Raw genomic sequence first — 20,171 nt, 5'->3', positions numbered from 1 at the left:
ATTTTACTTAATACAAAAAGGTCAAAATGTAAGCAATACTTTTGCAACAATGACAACATTTAAAACACTTTACAAAGTTTTGAAAGAAAGGTACTTAACTTTCTGCTTAAGTATGTATGCTTCAGGGAATCATACTGTTCTAGGTGTGTTAAAAAAAAATCACAATCCAATTTTGGCTGGACAATTTATAAAATTTTTACAATGTCTGTTAGAAAGGTATCCTATTCCTGTTATTTGCCCTTCCAGTCTTATTTCTTATGTATCTGAATAAAACATGATTTCAATAATATATGAGTGCTCCAGAAACTCTAAAGATGACATTTAGGGAGCATTAGCTTAAATCAAACTGCACAGTTTGCTTGTAATATATGGCTCACAGATTTCCATACTTTTTCTATGTATTAAAAAACCTTATAATGCTGTTAAAATGAGTGCCAAGAAACTATTTTAATGTGGCTTTGGAGAATTGGAACTTAGAACTGTAAGCATGTTCCAAACCAATTTCCAACAAGCTTCCAGGCATGTAACCCAGAAAGCCTGTGACATCATTCCTATAAAATATCTTTAATAGAGGGTAAGGGTGTTTTAGGATGTAGAGAATATATAAGACGCCAGTTTCACCCCAATTCCAATACAAGCCTTTTTCTTGAATTTACCAAAAATAGTAAAAAATATAATGGATAGTAAGTGCGATCAGCAGTGAAGCACTGTAACATTCTACAGCTCACACTGAAAGCATTAAGATGTCTTACCTAGCATGCGAACACATTTGGCATTCTGGTCAGGGTTATCAAATGAGATTTCTCCACACCTCTGAAACAGAGAAAAAAAAGTATTGTTGTTAATCCAGGGCTCAGTGGAAAAGTTTCCACAGCAACCACAGTATGGAAAATTCAATAGATTACTTGCTGCCTTGTTCTTAGATCCTTGCTTCCAGCATGCGGCTAAAGTGGGTCTATGAAGGTTTCTTATCCAGCCTCAAAAAGCTATCTGTGCATCAGATACTGTCAACAGTACAGTGCTAAGCAGTGGGGGTGGTTCATACCCTGTGTTTACAGTATGACCAGTGATAAACTCCTGTGGTTTTATTTTGTACATAAACAAAACTTAATGATTTGATTTCCATTAATGGGCAACTGCATACCCCACATAATTATTGTCTATTTTATGGGTATTTTAGTTAGGATCTGCAGTTCCTGCAGATATACAAATATGTGAAGCTGGACTAATAGGCAAGCAACAAATTAGTAAACAAAGTAAAGTCTGTTTGTTCAGTACTAATGCAGAATGAGAGGGACTGCTGTAGGTCTTTTAATCTCCCCAGACTCCACCTATCATATTTTTTCAGGGTTCCCTTTCAAGTCCAAACACATGGGTGATACTGACACCCAAGGTAAGATATTCATCCTTTCTAGGGACCAAATTAAGGCTTAAGAGTTTAGGAAACAGTCCACACTGTGGTCTTTTTTCACACAACCAGTTCTAAAAGCCAACATTTTTTGTATATATGCACAAAAAATAGCTAAGGAATGAATAGAAGGGAAAAAATTGTTAATAGTGTGTAACCACTTTTTGGCTGCAATCAGACAAATACCAGCTAGATATGCTATAGAGCATGGGGTACACTGAACTCTAACACACAGGATGGATTTTCGCTACATGGAAAGATCAAGGGGAGGTAGTGTTACAACTTACTTAGGCTGTGTGCAAAATAAGTAAACAAAAGGATGCCAGAAGGTTCTTGCAGCAAACTCAAACAAAGTGATTTTATGGTCCAAGACAAATGATCCACAGAGTTATGCAGAAATACTCACAATGCAGATGTAAAGCAATGGATTCAACACAGAATAAGCAGAATTGAAAGGCACTACTATGGAGAGCAGTATGGGCAGTAACAATGTCCTTATGGTCTCTATCTCTAGTGGTCCGGAACCCCCTACAGCAGAAGTGGATCAGGGAGAAGACTATACATGACACCCTTGTCACTACTGCGGTCCCTTCACTAAGCAGAGTCTGTAATGGAGAATACACACCGCTATCTCTCCTGGTTGGAGCAAGAAAGCTGCTCTTTCTAAATAAAACTGACTCTCACTTTCCTAGAAAGTGCTATAAGGTTTATCTATCCTGCACTAGCTAAGAGTACAGAAAAATAACATATATGTATGTATAATTATTTTGCAAATTTTTCATTTTGAAGTTTTTTTCATAGTTTCACTAGACAACACATTAAACAAAAAACGTGACTTTTTATCATTCCAATTTAAAAAACAGACCATTTCCATTACTAATATGTTTCAGATCTGATGGTTGGTGGCACATCTTTTGCAGGTCCCTGCAGAGGTAAAAACTGCTTGCTCGACAGACAGTTTCAGGTTCGGTTACTATATAGAGGTTATTGGTGATTGTTGGTCCAGGGTGAAGTCCCCTTAGTTGAGTCAAACTGGCATGGTTTTCGCCCCTTCACATGGATCCACATAATGGGAATCAGGTCATGGGTCAGTGCATGAATGACTAAACGTTATGGACATTTTTTTATGCCAAATGACTATGTAACTATACACTGTTATCTGCCCCATTTCTGAGTCAAAAAACAAAGTTGCCTTTTTAGGATTAGTTGAACCATTTATAAAAGTATCCAGTCTCCAAATGTCATTGCAATTGAACATTTTTGCGTATAAACCACAAATTGCAGTGATTTCATCTGCTATTTAAATTCTCTCTCCAGTTAAATCTCTGTTACATATTAATATAATTAAGTAACATTTGTATATTCTATCTAGGTTTACGGAGTTGATAAAGGTTTCCATATGTGTGTGCCCTACAATGGACTGCAAATTTCTCTGGGGCAGGGACTGATGTGAATCTGTGCTGCATAATATTTTTCAATATATAAATTAAAATAATGCTATGATATGAAGGAAAAACTATGAACCCATAGTATAGCAAAGGTCGTATCAAGATCAAGTAGCAAGTACTATTGCCACTGAAGACAACAAGACTTGGCCAAGTGCCCTTGCCTATCCCTATTGCTGGGTCCACACATAACCCCCCCCATCAATGCTGGGTCCCCACGCCAAGAACCCCCCCCCCAACTTTACGCCACTACCTACAGTCATTGCACTTAAGGTACATGCCTCTCTTACCTGCCCAGATTTCCAGCTCTTGTACAGTGGGAATATCATCCAGTGTTTTGATCATTGTATCCCATAACATCTTAGAATTCGGACAGCAAATCTCATTGTTTTAAATTTGCCAGCAGATATTGGGGATTGGTGCTTATATAATTGGAATGGTTTGCTTTTTTCAAATTTGATTTGAAAGCAGTTGAGATATCTGTGGAAAGTCTACTGGTAAGAAAGGCCTAATTTATTGATTACACAAGCTATGTGCTGGCAGTGCATCTGCTCCAGCGTAAGATGGAGAGCACAGCACTATTGTCCACAAGGATCTGCTGCCCTTGCAGTGCCTAGCACTTCCTAGCCTCCACATTGCAATGATGCGCAAGTTAGGGGGCCTTTCAGGAAATTTCCACCACCTGTTCCCTCTGAAGATTTTCCAGAAGCAAACAAAAAGATGAGCCTTAGGGCACAACCTACAGGGCAAGATGCACAGTGCAAAAAGGGCTTTGTTCCCATTTTTTGCACTTTGCACCATGTTCCTTGTTTAGTTAATTAATCTTTTTGTTCCCCTTATTAGTACATGTGCCTTATTCAGTGACTTACTCTTTATTTGTCTACACAAGTTTAACATAAATTACTGGTATTAGTACTAATGCTAATGTAAATATTTGTGTCATTGTTTGTTTGTTGGTGAGTCAGCTTAGGTATACTCTAACAACAATTTACTGCACTTTTCTGGATTTATCCAATAACAACTAGCATTTCTATGCTATGGCTGTTGTTGGTGTTTAACATTAGAGCAATGTGTGCAACACTTGTCCTATTGCACAGGGCAGATGGTAATTATTTAGGCCTGCCTGCACTATATTGCCTGTGTGTGCCATACTCTGCTTGCGCTGTGCTGCCTGTGTGTGTTGTAGTTTGCCTGCACTACAATGACTGCTTGCCAATACAATTACAATAATCTGCTTGCCCTGTGCAGCCGCTGTGTGGCATACTCTGCCTGCACTACAATGCCTGTGTGTGCCATACTCTGCCTGCCCTATATTGCCTGTGTGCGCCATACTCTGCTTGCCCTGTGCTGCCTTTGCATGCCATACTCTGCCTGCACTACAATGCCTGTGTGTGCCATACTCTACCTGCCCTAGGTGAACCTGGCAGGGGTTTGTTCTGGGAGTTTGTTAGCATTTGAAAACAGTTTTTGGAGGTCCTTAAGGTGTATAGTTATGTTTTTGAAGTTGCAGTGCTATCCACAGGGTAGAGTATGTCTTAATATTCTTATTTTACTGAGTGATCTCTCTGCAGTGAGAACCAAACATTTGTCTTTTTGGCATGCTACCGCCATTAGTGTGGTTATGGTCTTAAATATGTATGTTACTATAGACATAGTGGGTGTGGTTACAAAAGGGAGTGGCCAAAAGTGACTTCCATTAACACCCCTCCACCATGTAGGCCAGAAAAATTCAATCCCTCAGTACCACAGAAATTGGACAGCACTGATTTAAGCATTTATTTTCTGTATATACAACTCCTTTGCTCAGTTTTATAAACCTGGAACATTTCTACTCTAGGTAGGCCTTGTATGTAGCAGTACCTAATGGAATTTAACTTTAGTATTTTACCAATAGGATCAGGTATGCGGCTATTATTTATTAAACCACATGAACAACAATAAACTCTGAGACTATGAACTGAACTTAATCAGTTACTAGAACCACTAGTTGCATATGTGTGGCAGTGGTAAAACTGTGGGTTTGTTCTGGGGATCACCTCCTGGTTGCGTATTCAAATACAATGTACTTTGGTGTATTTTTTACACTTGGCAAAGGCCCATTTTAGGATTAAACATTTAGTTCACATAAAAACATGCTGTTAGCAGCTTATTCTGCTTTATAGCTTGTTTCCTCATCATTATTGTAATCTAATATGTATATGTTGGTTTCAGGAGAATACAGGAAAATGCCATTTAAGACAAAAGAAAATGTCTTCATGTTGAAATACAAGTGTATGTTAATGGGAATAATATATATATAGCAACAAGAACATTTTTAAAGAATGATTCCTTGAAACCCTGCATATTTTCCAAACCAAATAAGAATAGTATGATCTTAATCAAATTATTTGCTTTAGAAATGGAACATGTTTTAAAGTTTTTCCTCATTTTTTGTAAGGCAAAGTCATGAAATGGAAATGCAGTCCACACATTGTTGCTTCTAATTGCTTTGTTATGCAGCTTGAACTTTTAAATAATAATCTCAAGTAAGCAAAATATTGTTTTATACTGTATGACCTCTCAGTAATGGGTCCAAAAGAGTCCAAAGCTTAACACATGCCATTTTACAATCCAGCTTGCATTACAGAAGAACACAAACAATAACAAAAGTATATTTAGTATGTGTTTTATATTTTATAGCTCTTGAGATAGACATGTCTAATAATTGGAGAACTCAGCCTATGCATTCTGAAAAAAGAACAATTAGATTCAAGTACGTTTCCTATATACTGTATCACTCAATAATCTCCAATGTGGAAGCAAGAGCAAGCTATTGCAGCTAATTTCATTTTCCTCATGCTGTGTTTTATTAGCTTTTTTCTTTATTTGTATTTGTTTTCACAGTTAACATTTTCACAGCATTTCCCACTCCTTGCTCTAGCTTACAAAAATGTAATAGATTTACTGCTTTTATTGTGACAGAACTATTAAAAATTCAGTACTGTATGTAAAGTACCATAATTGCACAAAAACAAATGTTATATACAGTATATATATACTGTATATACTGTATATCATCCTCAGGTCCATTACATCCATTTTTATCAATGCTTCATTATTAAATTTTCATTATCAGAGGTAACCTTTGACATAGTCTTATGACTACTTTATTAAGTACATTTCCATAAACAGGTGCTGTAATACCACTCTTAACACTTCAGTAAATGCAAATATGACATGTAACCTGTGTTACTGTGGCTTGAGCCTCTTAGTGAATGTCCTAATTAGAATGACATAATTCTCTTCCTTAAGGTCAGAGCACAAGTTACTGTAGCAGTACTAAGTAGCTTTGCTATGTCTTTGTCAGACACCTTGCATTTTAGTTGTATTGGTCTGAGTTGACCTTATTATTGACTAAGGGTAAAGAGATAAATTCCAACAACAATAGAACCCTTACCTATTTGGCTAATCACTAATTATGCTTATTGCAACTGATGAACAGGACTCACACATTAATTAAATAAAATACAATCAGTAGTTTTCTTATATAATTAGGGATAATTTTGTTCTAAAGTGTTACAGGTTTGGAGAGGATCTGGCCTGTTTTTTCATTTGAAATATTTGCTTAAAGGGTTGTTATTTACATCACCTTTTTACATGTATAAGAAAGCCAGAATTTGCTGTTCAGAACCTTATAATTATTTAAGCAAATAATTCAAAAATTGCTTGAGATATAAATATAACAATTATGACTTGGAATTATCACTTTGAATTCCAATATATTCAGAATAAGGAAATAATGAAAAATGAATTGTACATACCAACTAAGCAAGCTGTCTTTCAAAAATACATTAAAGGAGAAAGAAAGGTAAAACTAAGTAAGCTTCAGAAAGGTCAAAAGGTAAAAACTAAGTAAGCTATCAGAAAGGTCTATGTACTGTAAATACAGCCATAAGCACTCACAGAAACGCTGCACTGAGTCCTCTATCAAAAGATTTGATATGTCTGTTTTCCTGTGCCAGAGACACGCAGCTCTCTCCTCTCCTGCTCCCCCCTCCCTCAAGAATGCTAAGAACTCCCGCCTCCCCTTAGTAATGTGGATCTGAGCCAATCAGCAGGAAGCTTCCTCATAGTCCTACTAACTAAGCATGTACACCAGTCTTGCTCTTGGTGCAGGAGCGAGGCATTATGGGAACTTTCTTTACACAGCTCAGCATTTTTTCTTCCTGTTTGGCTTCTGATCATCTGAACAGGAGAAATATGGGGAGACTTAAGGGCACTATTGAGAGAACTGAAGGTATACCTGAAGGTTGAGATTAACTCTTTATTATTATTTCCTTCTCTCTTAAACATGTCATAATGCAAGAGAATATTTTCAGTTAATTGATTTGAGATCTTAGATTAGGAAAGACCATAACTATAAGACTATAGTTAATTTTAATAATTAGGATGCATGCTTTTGATACAGATGCATGGTTCTCTTTGTATTACAGAATGAAAGCATCTTATTGTATAGAAGGTATTCATGGTACAGTATTCCTATATGAGCTGAGATCATAAAGACACATCATTTTTAATACAAAATAACAATAAGCATATTACACGTGAACCAGCAGATTCTTTGTGAACATGTGCACAAAATTTGTGTTTCCAGGAATTTCTTTTTTTTTACAGATGTGTTTCCAGGAATCCTGTTTAGAAAAAGGTGACTTTTAATTGCTTTAATGAAAGACAACACTTCAAGAGAAAAAAGAATCAGAAAGTGGACTGGGCTGTGTCAAAACTAAAGATGGTTCTAATAATAATAGAGAATTTCAATTTTTCTTCTCTGTTGCAGTTGAACCAAAGTACCTTAAGCCAGCCAAGAAGAATGACCTTTAGGTATGTACTTAATACATTTATAATTAACATTTTAAACAAAACTGTGATTGCACATCCTATTGGTAAATGTTTTTGATATAGCATAATAAGCCATGGGGTATTTCTAAGTGATTAAATCAAGACTCTACCTTGGTCAGACCTTTGGCAAATCAATTAATCACTGCGCGTTTCAGACTAAAAACTCTCTGGGTCGCAGACTTGCAGATATTATGGGGAAAATGTAGTCTCTAATAAATAGAAAATGGTAGCTGTCTACTGTACAGTATGTGGCTAAATGTAGGTGTCTCTATTGGCCTATATCTTCTCCTATAACAACAGCATGGCTTTGTAGGATGGTTGCATTTTAGCTTCTCATAGCTTATCATTAAACAAGAACTTCATATTCCAGGGTGAGAATACATCAGCTCGGAATACACATGCCCTATATCCAGGTGCCATAAGAAGACATCTGCGACTGATTTTCTTGTATAGTGTATTGAACCAGTGCAGCTGCCCATTTCTACACAGTAGAAAATGAAAACAGAGACCTGATTAAGGGGTTGGATGTTTTTTTAGCAGTACAGGGTTATGAAGATAGCTCATAGTACACGTTGTTTCAGGGACTGGTCCAATTGCCATCTTGGAGTCAGGAAGGAATTTTTTCCCCTCTGCGGCAAATTAGAGAGGCTTCAGATGGGGTTTTTTGCCTTCCTCTGGATCAACTAGCAGTTAGGCTGGTTATATAGGCATAACAGTTCAAACTTCATGGACGTGTGTCTTTTTCAACCTAACTTACTGTGTTACCTCCAAGCCTCTCATTAATAGTGTTTACAGTTCACTTAGAAAGATTTAAATAAGTATATATAATTATAAGTATATTTAAGTATTAGATACAGTATTAGCTTATAAGTATATATATATACTATATATAAGTGTATCTAACTTTCTGTGTATGCATGTGAATGTGTAAACTCCAAAACTGGGATACCATGTATCCGAATAATAAACAATTAAACAAATAAACGAAGTAGTATAGCATATGAGGCTCTGATTATAATTGTCGGTTCGTACCAATTTAATCATAGAGGTCCGGGTGTGTAAACCCCGAACCTAACACCAATGTGGATAGAAGACAGAAGCCGGTAAAAGTTAACCAAGGTCAAATCCACTCACCCAAGTCCCAAGGTGGTCCGGGTGCTCGGGGCCCCGAACCCGTAGCCAGGGGGAAGAAACTTATATGTAGACAAAAGAAGCTCCAAACACTCCGGACTCCAAGAATATTAAGAACATGTCTTTATTGATCCATTAAAACACGAGTGCCTAACGAAACACATTAAGGCACTTGTGTTTTAATGGATCAATAAAGACATGTTCTTAATATTCTTGGAGTCCGGAGTGTTTGGAGCTTCTTTTGTCTACGTATATGCATGTGAATCTGCTTTAAAAACATTCAAAAAGAAGAAGTTCAGCCCCCAGGAAAACTTAAAGGAGAAGGAAAGGTAAAAACTAAGTAAGCTTTATCAGAAAGGTCTATGTAAATACAGCCATAAGCACTTACAGAAACGCTGCACTGAGCCCTCTATCAAAAGAAACACAGGATTTCTTGTCTCCTTTTTTGTAAACATGTTCTTAGGGTATCTGACTTCCTCTCTCAGAAAAATCCTTCACTGCAGGGACCAGAGTCTGCGCAGTTCCCTCCTCTCTCCCCTCTCCTGCTTCCCCCTTCCACAAAAACTCATAAAACTTACTCCCCCGGCTAGAGCTGCTGCAGGAAGCTACTTAAAATGGCAGCGGCTATCTTAAACAAACGGAGAAGGATTCTAAGGCTCTTTACTCAAGTATAGTAATGGTTTCTGCAGAATAAATATAGTATTCTAGGTGGCACTAATGTGGCAAATCTATTAGCAGAAAAATGCCAAATTGACTTTCTTTCGCCTTTAATGACTGACAAAAGATGAACACAATTACAAAGCAATGTTAACTATATGCAGGGGTAATAAAGTCATGACCTGTAGTTCTCCTTCCTTCTCACACACACCCACACTTAGAGGGCACCTTATTCTATGGCATTCCCCCTGCAGCCGCAGGGACAGTTCCTTCTATTGTTACTACACTGGATACACAAAGTACATTATGGCTGCATTTTTAAAAAATCTTGTAATAGTAAAAAATATTCACAAGCCTGGTGATAACATACCTACTGCATGGTATAAACCATGTAACAAGGTTTCCTTTGCTTCACTTTCTCATTTATACAATTTTATCTATAGAAAACCTACCATACAGGTTTGGTGAGAACAAGACATTCACCGGCCTGGGGACAAAGTTTGTTCAGTACTGACCCTGGTTTTACTGAGCATGTGTACTGGCAGTGCCGGGAAATTACTGACCACAGTGATCTGAAGGGTGGGGTAGCAGGGAGTGACATAAAAAATATTTTTAGCCAGGATTTCAGCAATAAATGAGGCTGCCCTTTTGCACAGCAGCCCTACTAGTTCCCAGTTTCCAGTATGACAGCTGCAGGAGACACTGAAATTGAAAATGATGCCACAAACCCCTGCTCTAAGTTACGTTGAAACAACGTGAGAGAGAGAAAGAGAGGGGAATGCTCATTTTTACTACAGATAAAAAGTATCCAATAAAAGAATAATAATCTGAAATGACTACATACCTTAATCTATAACACTACCAAAACATACTACATTGTTGTTTATGGGCCCCTTCTACATTAAGAAGTGGCCCATAACTAAATAAGCAGAACATTCTTTCATAATCTACTGTAGTAAGAGAACTTTTGATAAGTTGTGTAGAATCCAACTACATCTCTTTTTCCTACAGTTGGACAAACAGTATTTAGGAAAACCCGAAACAAGCCTTCGACTTTAATATTTCATGTAGTAGAATAGAATATACAGTATGCCAGGTTAAAAAGTGGGGTACTTTGATTTTATATTTGTATTAAGGTTTAGTAAAACAAACTCATGTGTGTAAGGTTCCTACACTTGCTTTGCCAAAATAAAATATATTTAAAGACAGACCAATAAAGAGACCTTGAAACACATTTCTCCTTTAGCACTACTTTTTAAATAAATGTACTTTAGACCTTGGATCAACCTGTGGCTAGCACTACTTGGACTTATAGCACATGGGTATATTTTGCTTGGCCCTAGGGCCAAATGATTGCACTACAATGAAAGGGATATGAGAAGTCAGAGCAAGAACAGCAGCCCTCAATCCGATAGAAAAATCAAGCTGAATTTTGGCCAGCTATCGGTCAGGGAGGCCTTTCAGAGGGTTTAAGGGATTTAAGCTGCTGATTTGGGTCCTTCAGAACAGTTTGGCAGCAAATCTACCAATGCCACCTTAAGGCAAAGGCCTTAGTTCACATGTTTGTACAACATGCTTTTTTCAATGGGGGTGGTACAGGGCAGCACCACAGTGACAAGATTCCTAAATTGTTGTGTCTTCATAATTCTTGAATGGATAAAATGAAAAGTACTAGATCTATAAAACTATCTTTACATAAAACGAGTTATCCATAACACCACAGTTGGCCTCATCAGTGTGATGCTGGGTCACCTTCATCAAGCCTTACTGCAGATGCACACATCTCCATGTTTAACACCCTTAAGGTACAAGTTACACATTCCACACATGAAAACATTAAAGGTCAACTAAGGTATTAGTATCTTCAAAGTGGTATTTACATTTTTGGTCTTATTTATCATGGCAGCTCCCAATAGCAGTTAGTAACTAGTTTTGAGCAGTTTCAGAGATCACATGGGTATTCTGGTGTAAATATCTGCTTCTAAGCATAGTAAAGATTTAAAAAAATGCCCATAAAATAATTTTAAGCAAAATACACCTGAATCTTTTTAAGATGAAAAAAAGACAGAGCATTCCATCATCTTCCTAGCTCATGCCTCATAAATTTCTTTAGGAATGACAACTGACAGATGAAGAAATGTTTAGCAGATTACACTATACAGGCACATCTGAAATTAGCTTGAATCAACAGTTAAGCGCTCTGTAATTACTAACATGAAAAACAAAATGCATTTTCTGGCCCTTACCCAATACCTCAGGGCATAAGAAAAGAAGTTTAGAAATAGAAAGGATTCTATGAATGCTCCTTGGCACGTGCTCCTCATTTCTATTTCAAATCACTTTAAATTGGTTCTTTTTCCGCTCATCATTAGAACTAACTTCAATCTCCCTCTGTAGCAGACTTACATGTTCTATTAGCATCATGAATTAATGACAGAAACCACATATTAATTCATTTACATTAAGAGTCTGTGCAGTAAAAAAAGCTAAGCCGTTGAGTGCAAACAGGAATTGCTGTGCAGCACACAGGTAAAACTGTACTTCACAGGGTCACTATAACCTCAGATTTTCCAAAATAATTGTGCCTATTGAGAAAAATGCATCAAATAAGCACAATCCCAAATATATTCACGTTATATATAAGTTCACATTTTTCAATTCTTGAAATCAAATAAATCTTAAAGGAACAGTAAAACAAAAAAACAAAAAAGTGTTTTAAAGTAATTAAAATATAATGTAGTGTTCCCTTGTACTGGTAACAGTTGTGTGTTTGCTTCAGAAAGACTGTTTTGGTTGATATAAACACAGCTGCTGTGAAGCCAGGGTGGCAGCAATTCAAGCTGGAAAAAAGGAGAAACTGCACAGGTTACACAGCAGATAGCAAATACGCTCTATCAAACACAATGGTGTTTTACAGAGGTTATCTGCTTTGTTATCTACCTTCGCCATTTAATTCTATTTCAGTTTGAATAGCTGCCCCATCGATTTGTTCATATAAACTATAGTTCTGTTTCTTAGCCAAACTCACAACCAGTGACAAGTGCAGGGCAACAGTACATTATATTCTAATTACTTTAATACATATATTTTTGGTTTAAAAGTCAATAGGAAGTTTATCTGAACATGCATTCATTTAATTTTTTTTTTTTTTTACAATATTTTACAGCTTCTCTCAAAATGAATGGAACAATAAATTTCATTTGTAATTGACTTTTTTTTTGCTTTATAAAACCCTTGCCAGGCCTCCCTCTTCAGACCTATGTAATAAAAGGCACTAAGTTTGCCCAGGAGCAGTAACCTACAGCAACCAATCAGCAGGTAGCCTTTACCGGTCACCTCTTTAAAAGCAAGCATCTTATTGGTTGCTACTGCTTCTGGGCTAACTTAATGCCTTTTATTACATATGGAGGATAGACCAGATTATGATTTTTTCCCATTTATTATGTGACAAAACTGCAACAAATCTAAAAGAAAAAATACAGCATAAAAGCTGCCCTGATCATGTTGAAGTCTATAGCAGGTGTCCTTTCTACAACTGAAAGATCTTTATTTGCTTTGGGGTAAAGACACATTGGGCTACTAGTAGCAGCTACTTTTTTAAGGCTACTAAACTCCAGAAGATTCCCTGCCATAGACAATACTAAGAATGGCCTCTACCATTCTTAGAGACAATTATCAGTAAATGATGTATTTTTTAGTAGCCACGACAAGTAGCTGCTACTAGTAGCTCTGTGTGTCTTCACCCTAAAAGCTGCTGTGATCATGTAGAAGTCAATAGCAGGTGTCCTTTTTACAACTGAAAGATTATGGTTTCAAAAAAACTCTTAAACCACAACTGTGCAGAGGGCAGGGCCGGATTTGAGAATGGGGCGAGCCGCTTCTGTCGCATACGGAGCAGTGGGAGAGGATGTGCTAAAGTTTCTGCGCGTCTGGTCCCCATTGCTCTGTATGAGTAAAATTACAATGTGGCTGCGTGGATTGCCACCCCTAAATTTCTGCCACCCTAGGCCCGGGCCTTTGTGGCCTCACCACAAATCTGGGCCTGCCCTTGGGTGGTGACTTTAAAGGAAAACTATACCCCCAAACAATTTAGGTCTCTAAAGAAATATATCACATAAACAAGATCATGTAAAACCTGCTTCAAATGAAAAAATGTAAAAGGGCAATATTTACTGATATATATTTTCCAGTTTGGTAAGATTCTTTAATAGGTTACTTAACATGATATACCCCCTTTCTGAGGGTATAGTTTTCCTTTAAAGCTCTGGACAACTGAATGCAACAATCTGTGTTATTTTTCTTAAATTTGAATATACTAATGAGGGTTTGGATTTTTTCATGATTTGATCATATGTTTGATTTGATATTCAGCCAAGTCCAAAAATTCTGGATTAAGTGCCTCCATAAAAATACACACTAAATTTTCAATATTTCTAATACATAAAGGCATATGGGAAAAAGGGTCCATTTAAACAACCTTTGCTCTCCTTTAACTGAAGATAACTGTATTTTAAGGAGCACATTTATTACTGCCCCTGAGCACACCCCTTAGTTTTAACTCACTTCAAACCTGCAGCAGGGGCAGTGGTTTGGAAGATAAAAAAAAATCCTGCATGAGATGCCTGCCTTGTCCTCGCTAACCACCATAGGGCATGTGAAAAGAACAGGGTCCAGATGCAGCTTGTGCCTTGTACTTGTGCATCCCAAATAAAGAGCAGTTTAGAGGACATAGGCAGTATTTTACTGATGGGACAGCTGCAGGTCTCTGTGCTCTAAAACTGAAAGCAGAGACCTGGGGCAATTCAACTTGTACAAGAAGATAAAATGTAAAATCTTAGCAGACTGCACCTGTTTTTTGCACTTTCACCCTACAGTTATTTTAAATTTTAGTTATTTTATACTGCTTCAAGTCTTGTTTTGGCAGTTGCTCTACACAAAAAAAAGTGACACTCATTGACACTCTTCTGTCATACAAACTATATACATTTTGAGTTTATATAATATGTACCAATACATAAATGTACACTTCCTTTCAAATATAATCATGTTAATATAAATTGTGGTATAGGAGGAAAATAACAGATGTTTTATGCCGAACATTAGCTGAATATAACTATATAGTATGCATGAAAATGCTAGAAAATTAGTGGGTTCTACAATTTAACAATGCATGCCCATATTTGCCCATGCACTGGTAAAGCCAAATGCACCATAGTATTCCCTGCGGGACCCATGGGAGGTAGGCCCTGATGCAGTCAAATCCGAATAACTTCAACACTGAATCATCTATAAGTTGTGGCTGCTTTTCAAAATGTGGGTGGAAATTGAAACAATTAAGGTGTGGTGATGCTTGAGGTGCCAAAAATGTATGTGCAACATGTAATTGAGCCCTGTAAGTAACAATGCTTATGCCACCAAGCAGGGAGGTATTAGGCTTTAAAACATATGAGCAGAGGTATGAACCGACGCACTGATATGAACTGCTGCAAGTGTAAATACATAACGAAATGCTGGAAATCTACCTGGTTTGTCTGCTTTGGTCTTTGAAACATCTGCCCCAGGGTTTTTAAATTTAAGTGACTCAATGACATCTTTATAATGCTAAGGGTCATTTTCATTAAAGGCCAGATTCAGTTCCATGAGAAAATGCTATTTTATTCTTTAGCACATGAAACTGACGAAGATTCAATTTGAGGGGAGAACCCCTTCTCCTAATTTAGTTACAATTTTTTCCCATAGACTTCATTAAAGTTCATGTGATAAACAGTCAGATAAGTTTTTCTCATTAAATCAGATCAGGTTCTATGGGAAAGTCTGGGAATGAATTTAGAGATAAACATTTCCAATCAAATTGAATCTAGCCCAATATCACATTGTTTAGCCCATGAAAACTCAATCAAGTCTATGACGAATTTTTGAATTTATATAGAAGATAACTTTTTCACTGAATGTGGCACATTATGTGCAAAACATTTTTATGGTAAATTATTTTGTCTGCAGGCACTTAGATGTGTGCTTTTGGCAAATGCTGATTTTTTTTTTTCTTTTAATTAATCTGTTTGTATATTAAGCTATTTAAAGTTTGTAGCCAATTGAGGTGAGGCTCGGATGATTTTTCCACAAGGTACAGAGAACTTTCCTTATTCAGTTCCAGATTTACCCATAGAGCCTGATGCAATCACATGAAAACTCTATTAAAGTCTATGGAAAAAAATTGGAACTGAATTAGGTGAAAATTATTTTCTCCTCAAATTAAATTCCGCCCATAAGTGATAAACCATAAAAATATATTTTTCTCATGGAACTGAATCTAGCTTTTTATGGGTTAAACCATCATTATTTATAAGAAAAAACAAAAAATGTAAACTTGGAGATATGCACATTTTATAAAATTATCGGAATTCCCGGCTTATATTAATTTTAAAATGATAAAAAAACACATGCTTTTAAACAGGTACTAATAATAATCCAACTGAATATTTGGAGACCACAGTGTTTGTACTAGTGAAATTCAATAGGGTAAACAAAGATTGTTATGTTTATGTTTCATATTATAAATTGATATCAGAATTGATATACTTTCCATCCCGGTTGCCATGGAATGTGTAAAGATTAAGAAATAATCCAAGGCTCAAGGTACAAAATGTTCATTAATCTTGCCTTTCCTGAATAATATCAAGAACAACTAAGAAAAATGGTTTTATGTAGAACTGCATTAAATCAGTAAACCATCAAGTTTACAAAATCTCTTGGGATCTATTTTATGCCCAGGAATGTCCAAGGTATCAATACTAATAATCAGAAGAAGGGTGTATATTAAGTTAAACCAGGAGAAACTGTTATTCACTGTGTGAGGGGTAAAACTATGGTACATACTATGGAGGTTTCTTAATTGTTTATAGACCAGTCAAGTTAAAGCTAAGTTTACTCACAGTTACAAAGGAAACAGCCAAATTTTAACCTTAGATCTAACTCTCCGTTACCTAATGTAAATATCAGAGGGAGAAGTAGTAATCTCTGCAGCATGCTGGCTAATGCACAGAGCTGCTCAGGTAAATTAGGAGAGCTGGAGTCTATTGCATGTACTGAAAATTATGATTTAATTGGTATCACTGAGACCTGGTGGGATGAAACATGCAAAATGGTTACACCCATTTTAGGAGGGATTAAAAAGGGTGGAGGGGTTTGTCAGGTTTAAAGCCATGTGCTAAAGAAATTCCAGGGATAGTGTGGAATTTCTTGGGTAGAGATTTCAGCAGGGCTAAAGGTTACAAAGAAAAGTATCCTTGGTTTATGCTATACACCACTCTATATAAGTGAGAAGGATGAGGCCCAGCTACTAATGCAAATGATAGGTCAATATAGGTTTGTGTGTGCTGGTTTACTTGGAAGGGTTGAACTTGGACTCTGGTCTTTTTTCATTCCTATGTAACCACACAGACATGATGCCTAGGAGTCAACACTAGGGGGCACATTCATCAAATCACGAGTTCGAATCCCGAAATGGTTAAAATTAGGATTGGATACTATAATTTCTGACGATCGCAAATATCACGAAAATGCTTACGAAAAAATCGGACTAGTCACGATATCGTATTGGTGCTCCGAAAGTCACAGAATTTTCGAAACGAACGATTGTAAACAACGGGAAAGCTTTTCCGACTTTGATCCTTCTGTGCATGATTTTGGAAGCCTCCCATAGGAATCAATGGCACTCTGCAGCTCCAACCTGGCCCAAGGAAAGTCACGATACCGAAGCTTGAATGAATCCAAAACTTTCGTACTCGGCGCGACAATACGATTTTGTCGCAAGGTACGAAATTGTGGCGCAAGGTATGAAATTTCTCAGAAAAAACGCTCAGAGCGTTAGTACTCGTTCGTACATTAATAAATGTCCCCCTAGGAGTCAACACACTAACAGACTATTCCACTGAGCTTATCCCTTCATTGGCTCAATTTCCTCTCAAATTAAATCAAAAAAATCTAAACCTTTGTCAGATAGGTAATATATCCCCTTGAATCCAAATTAAGCCTTCTGGATCAAAACTGCCAAAGGAGTTGAACTATTGAAACTTTATTCAAACTAAAAACTGTATTTTACTGGTGTGTATTCTCTTCCATACTGTCCTGCATTTTCTACCAGAAACAACTTGTTTATTGGTAGTATTTATATTCAGTAAAGGAGTTTTGGGGATACTCAAACCTACTACAGAGACCTTTAACCAGTAACTGATCGTTATTTATATATTTAGCATGCATTCTCTACATGCCATAACAATTACTCTCTTTTTTTTACAAGCGTCACCCCGTAATGCTGCTTTTCAATGTAAAATATTCATCAGCAGTATCTGATTGGCATATGCAAGTCTAAAACAAAAGGATAAAAACAGACTTCTAATGTAGCAATAAAAGAAATCATTCTGGGGTATTGGTGTAGAACAAATACTTCTGAGAAAGGCTTAGTACCCATAAATACTGTACTATAATTTTATGCACTGTTTCATTTATTTACTTGATATTGCTCATTCTACCTCCCTAAAGTAGTGAGGTTTAATGATGTACCTATATGGCAGCCCTCCAGAAAGGGCTGCAACATATGCTGCTCCGTAAAGCTTTGTGGCACATTAGCTTGTTGTTCTACATTATATAGTAAATCTCTCCAAATTAGCTTAATTAATAAGAGCCCTAGTGAAGGATAAAAGGACAATATTTCACAGCAGAAAGGGATCTGTTGGTGTATCTGTACAATAATTTACTGAACCAAACCCATCAAATCAACTAGAAGGCTAATCTACAGTATATGTATTACCCTTTCTTCAAAGAATTGCATCTGTATGTTAGCTTTCAGTTACCCTTCCTTGAACTTGGTTTTAGAAATCTTCCACTTTTTACAAATGCTGTCTATCTTATTATTTATTTCATTCATTGTAAAGTCTTGTTACTGACATGCTAAAGAGGAAGAATAACTTCCTACTTTCTACTGCTATCTGTTATTTTGCAGTCTTGTATTATGATGTACTTTTCCTGTTGTTCTAAATGTGGCCATATAGGGCAGATTTCAGCTGCTGATTTGAGTCCTTTAGACCAATTCGGCAGTTTATATGCCAATATATGAGCACCCCCGACAGGCCTACCTAACCAACATCTCGCCTAAAATCTCGATCAGGCAGGTTTGATTTTCCGTCGGATCGGGAAATGCATCAGCTTGTTGATGCAGTCCTCTGTACACTGGCGCCTATGCCCACCATTTTAAATCGATCATTTGGCCCTAAAACCTTGGCAAATGAGTGGATTGCAATGTGTATGGCCACCTTAATGTTTGGCTACTGAATTTAGAAATCCTACATCCTTGACCATTCGTCCAACTTACATTATCAAACTTTTGTAGATCTCTGTATCAGAGCTAGGCCAAGTAGCATTGGTATCCAAGGAAATACTACTTCTCAGTGTCCTGCCTTAAGGCAATCCCACCACCACTCAACGAGCATGTCACCACTGCCAACCCATCTTATCTTGTCTATCAATAGTGATATGATGAGCAAAGGAATAATATATGAGGCACCAGTACGGCTTTTTAAGGTACCCCACTTGTTACTGTTCCTTCCTTTGGATTTCAATAATTAAAACTCTTTAGGGTCGATTTTGCCCACCATATCTTACTAAATTGCACCTGGTGGCCTTGGGCAAAAGAGTTTGGCCTGTCAGAAGGGAGGCTTATAGGTGGGATGTGAGCTTCCCCTGGTACGTCTGATAAAGGGACCCACCCCTAAAACGTCACTAATTTGAAATAAAGATGCAGGGATAATTCCGCTGCTTGAAAACCCATTGTGCCGGATGTTTTCTCAAACTTACCCCTGGTATACCCCTACCTTGGACATCATGCTGGATGCAGCCTCAGGCAAGTGTTAAGTACAGGGTTGTCTTGTGCCTGTCAGCACTACACTGTGAGCTTAGTGCTTGGTTTTCCAACCGGTAGTGATTGCAAAATGCAGTATGCAATGGAGCTTTTTCTTTGCTTCTTAGCACTTTAGCACTTGCATCCTTTTACTTAGTAAATGAGTTTCCTCTCCTTTCATCAAAAATATCATCTGGTACACCTAAATCTACCAATTTATTTAGCCACCTGCTATTGTGTTGCCCCTTACCTAGATACTTTAGCTACCCAGGTTCAATGTTAAAATTGAAAAGATGTATGCGTCATGTCACAGTTTTCGTGTCTTTGACTACTGTGCTTTAAACACTAGCAATAAGCCATGTACCCACTGAGCACCTGAATAAGTGGAAAATCCAATGTTACAGACATTAAAGTTTAAAATGTCTTAGGCACTGTTCCTTTTTGCTAGGCATAGTTTTAAATTCTTATAATAATATAATATACAGTATTTGGCTAATGGAATGATCAATGTGTACATTTTTACAAAGCACTTTAGTTTGTGAAACACCTCAAACAGGTTGCATTGAATCTCAGGTTTATCTTTATTACCACACAACAATGCCAGATATTATTCTGAACTGCCTATGACATATGGGTCTTATCTTATCTGCGTATAGCTGTTATTATAAAGCCATCATTCTCTCCATGACCATTTGTAATCTGTAAATATGACATTTCCATTATTTAAAATTAAAACACAAAGATCTTCTACATAGTT

At 36.9% G+C, this 20,171-nt stretch overlaps 1 protein-coding gene across 2 annotated transcripts in view; it reads right to left on the bottom strand.

The window, feature by feature from the left end:
* The window catches only part of pde7b (phosphodiesterase 7B), a 145,845-nt gene that overhangs the window by 85,207 nt on the left and 40,467 nt on the right, over window positions 1-20,171 (bottom strand). For both annotated transcript variants that reach the window (XM_031901412.1, NM_001097313.2), the window contains exon 2: window positions 753-813. In XM_031901412.1, the coding sequence (XP_031757272.1) occupies window positions 753-759 (7 nt within the window). In that variant the 5' untranslated portion in view covers window positions 760-813. The remainder of the gene's footprint in view (window positions 1-752; window positions 814-20,171) is intronic.

Source organism: Xenopus tropicalis, chromosome 5 (assembly GCF_000004195.4).
Source record: "Xenopus tropicalis strain Nigerian chromosome 5, UCB_Xtro_10.0, whole genome shotgun sequence".
In the NCBI taxonomy this organism is placed as follows: Eukaryota; Metazoa; Chordata; class Amphibia; order Anura; family Pipidae; genus Xenopus; species Xenopus tropicalis.
This window is presented reverse-complemented; position numbering and strand designations above follow the sequence as displayed.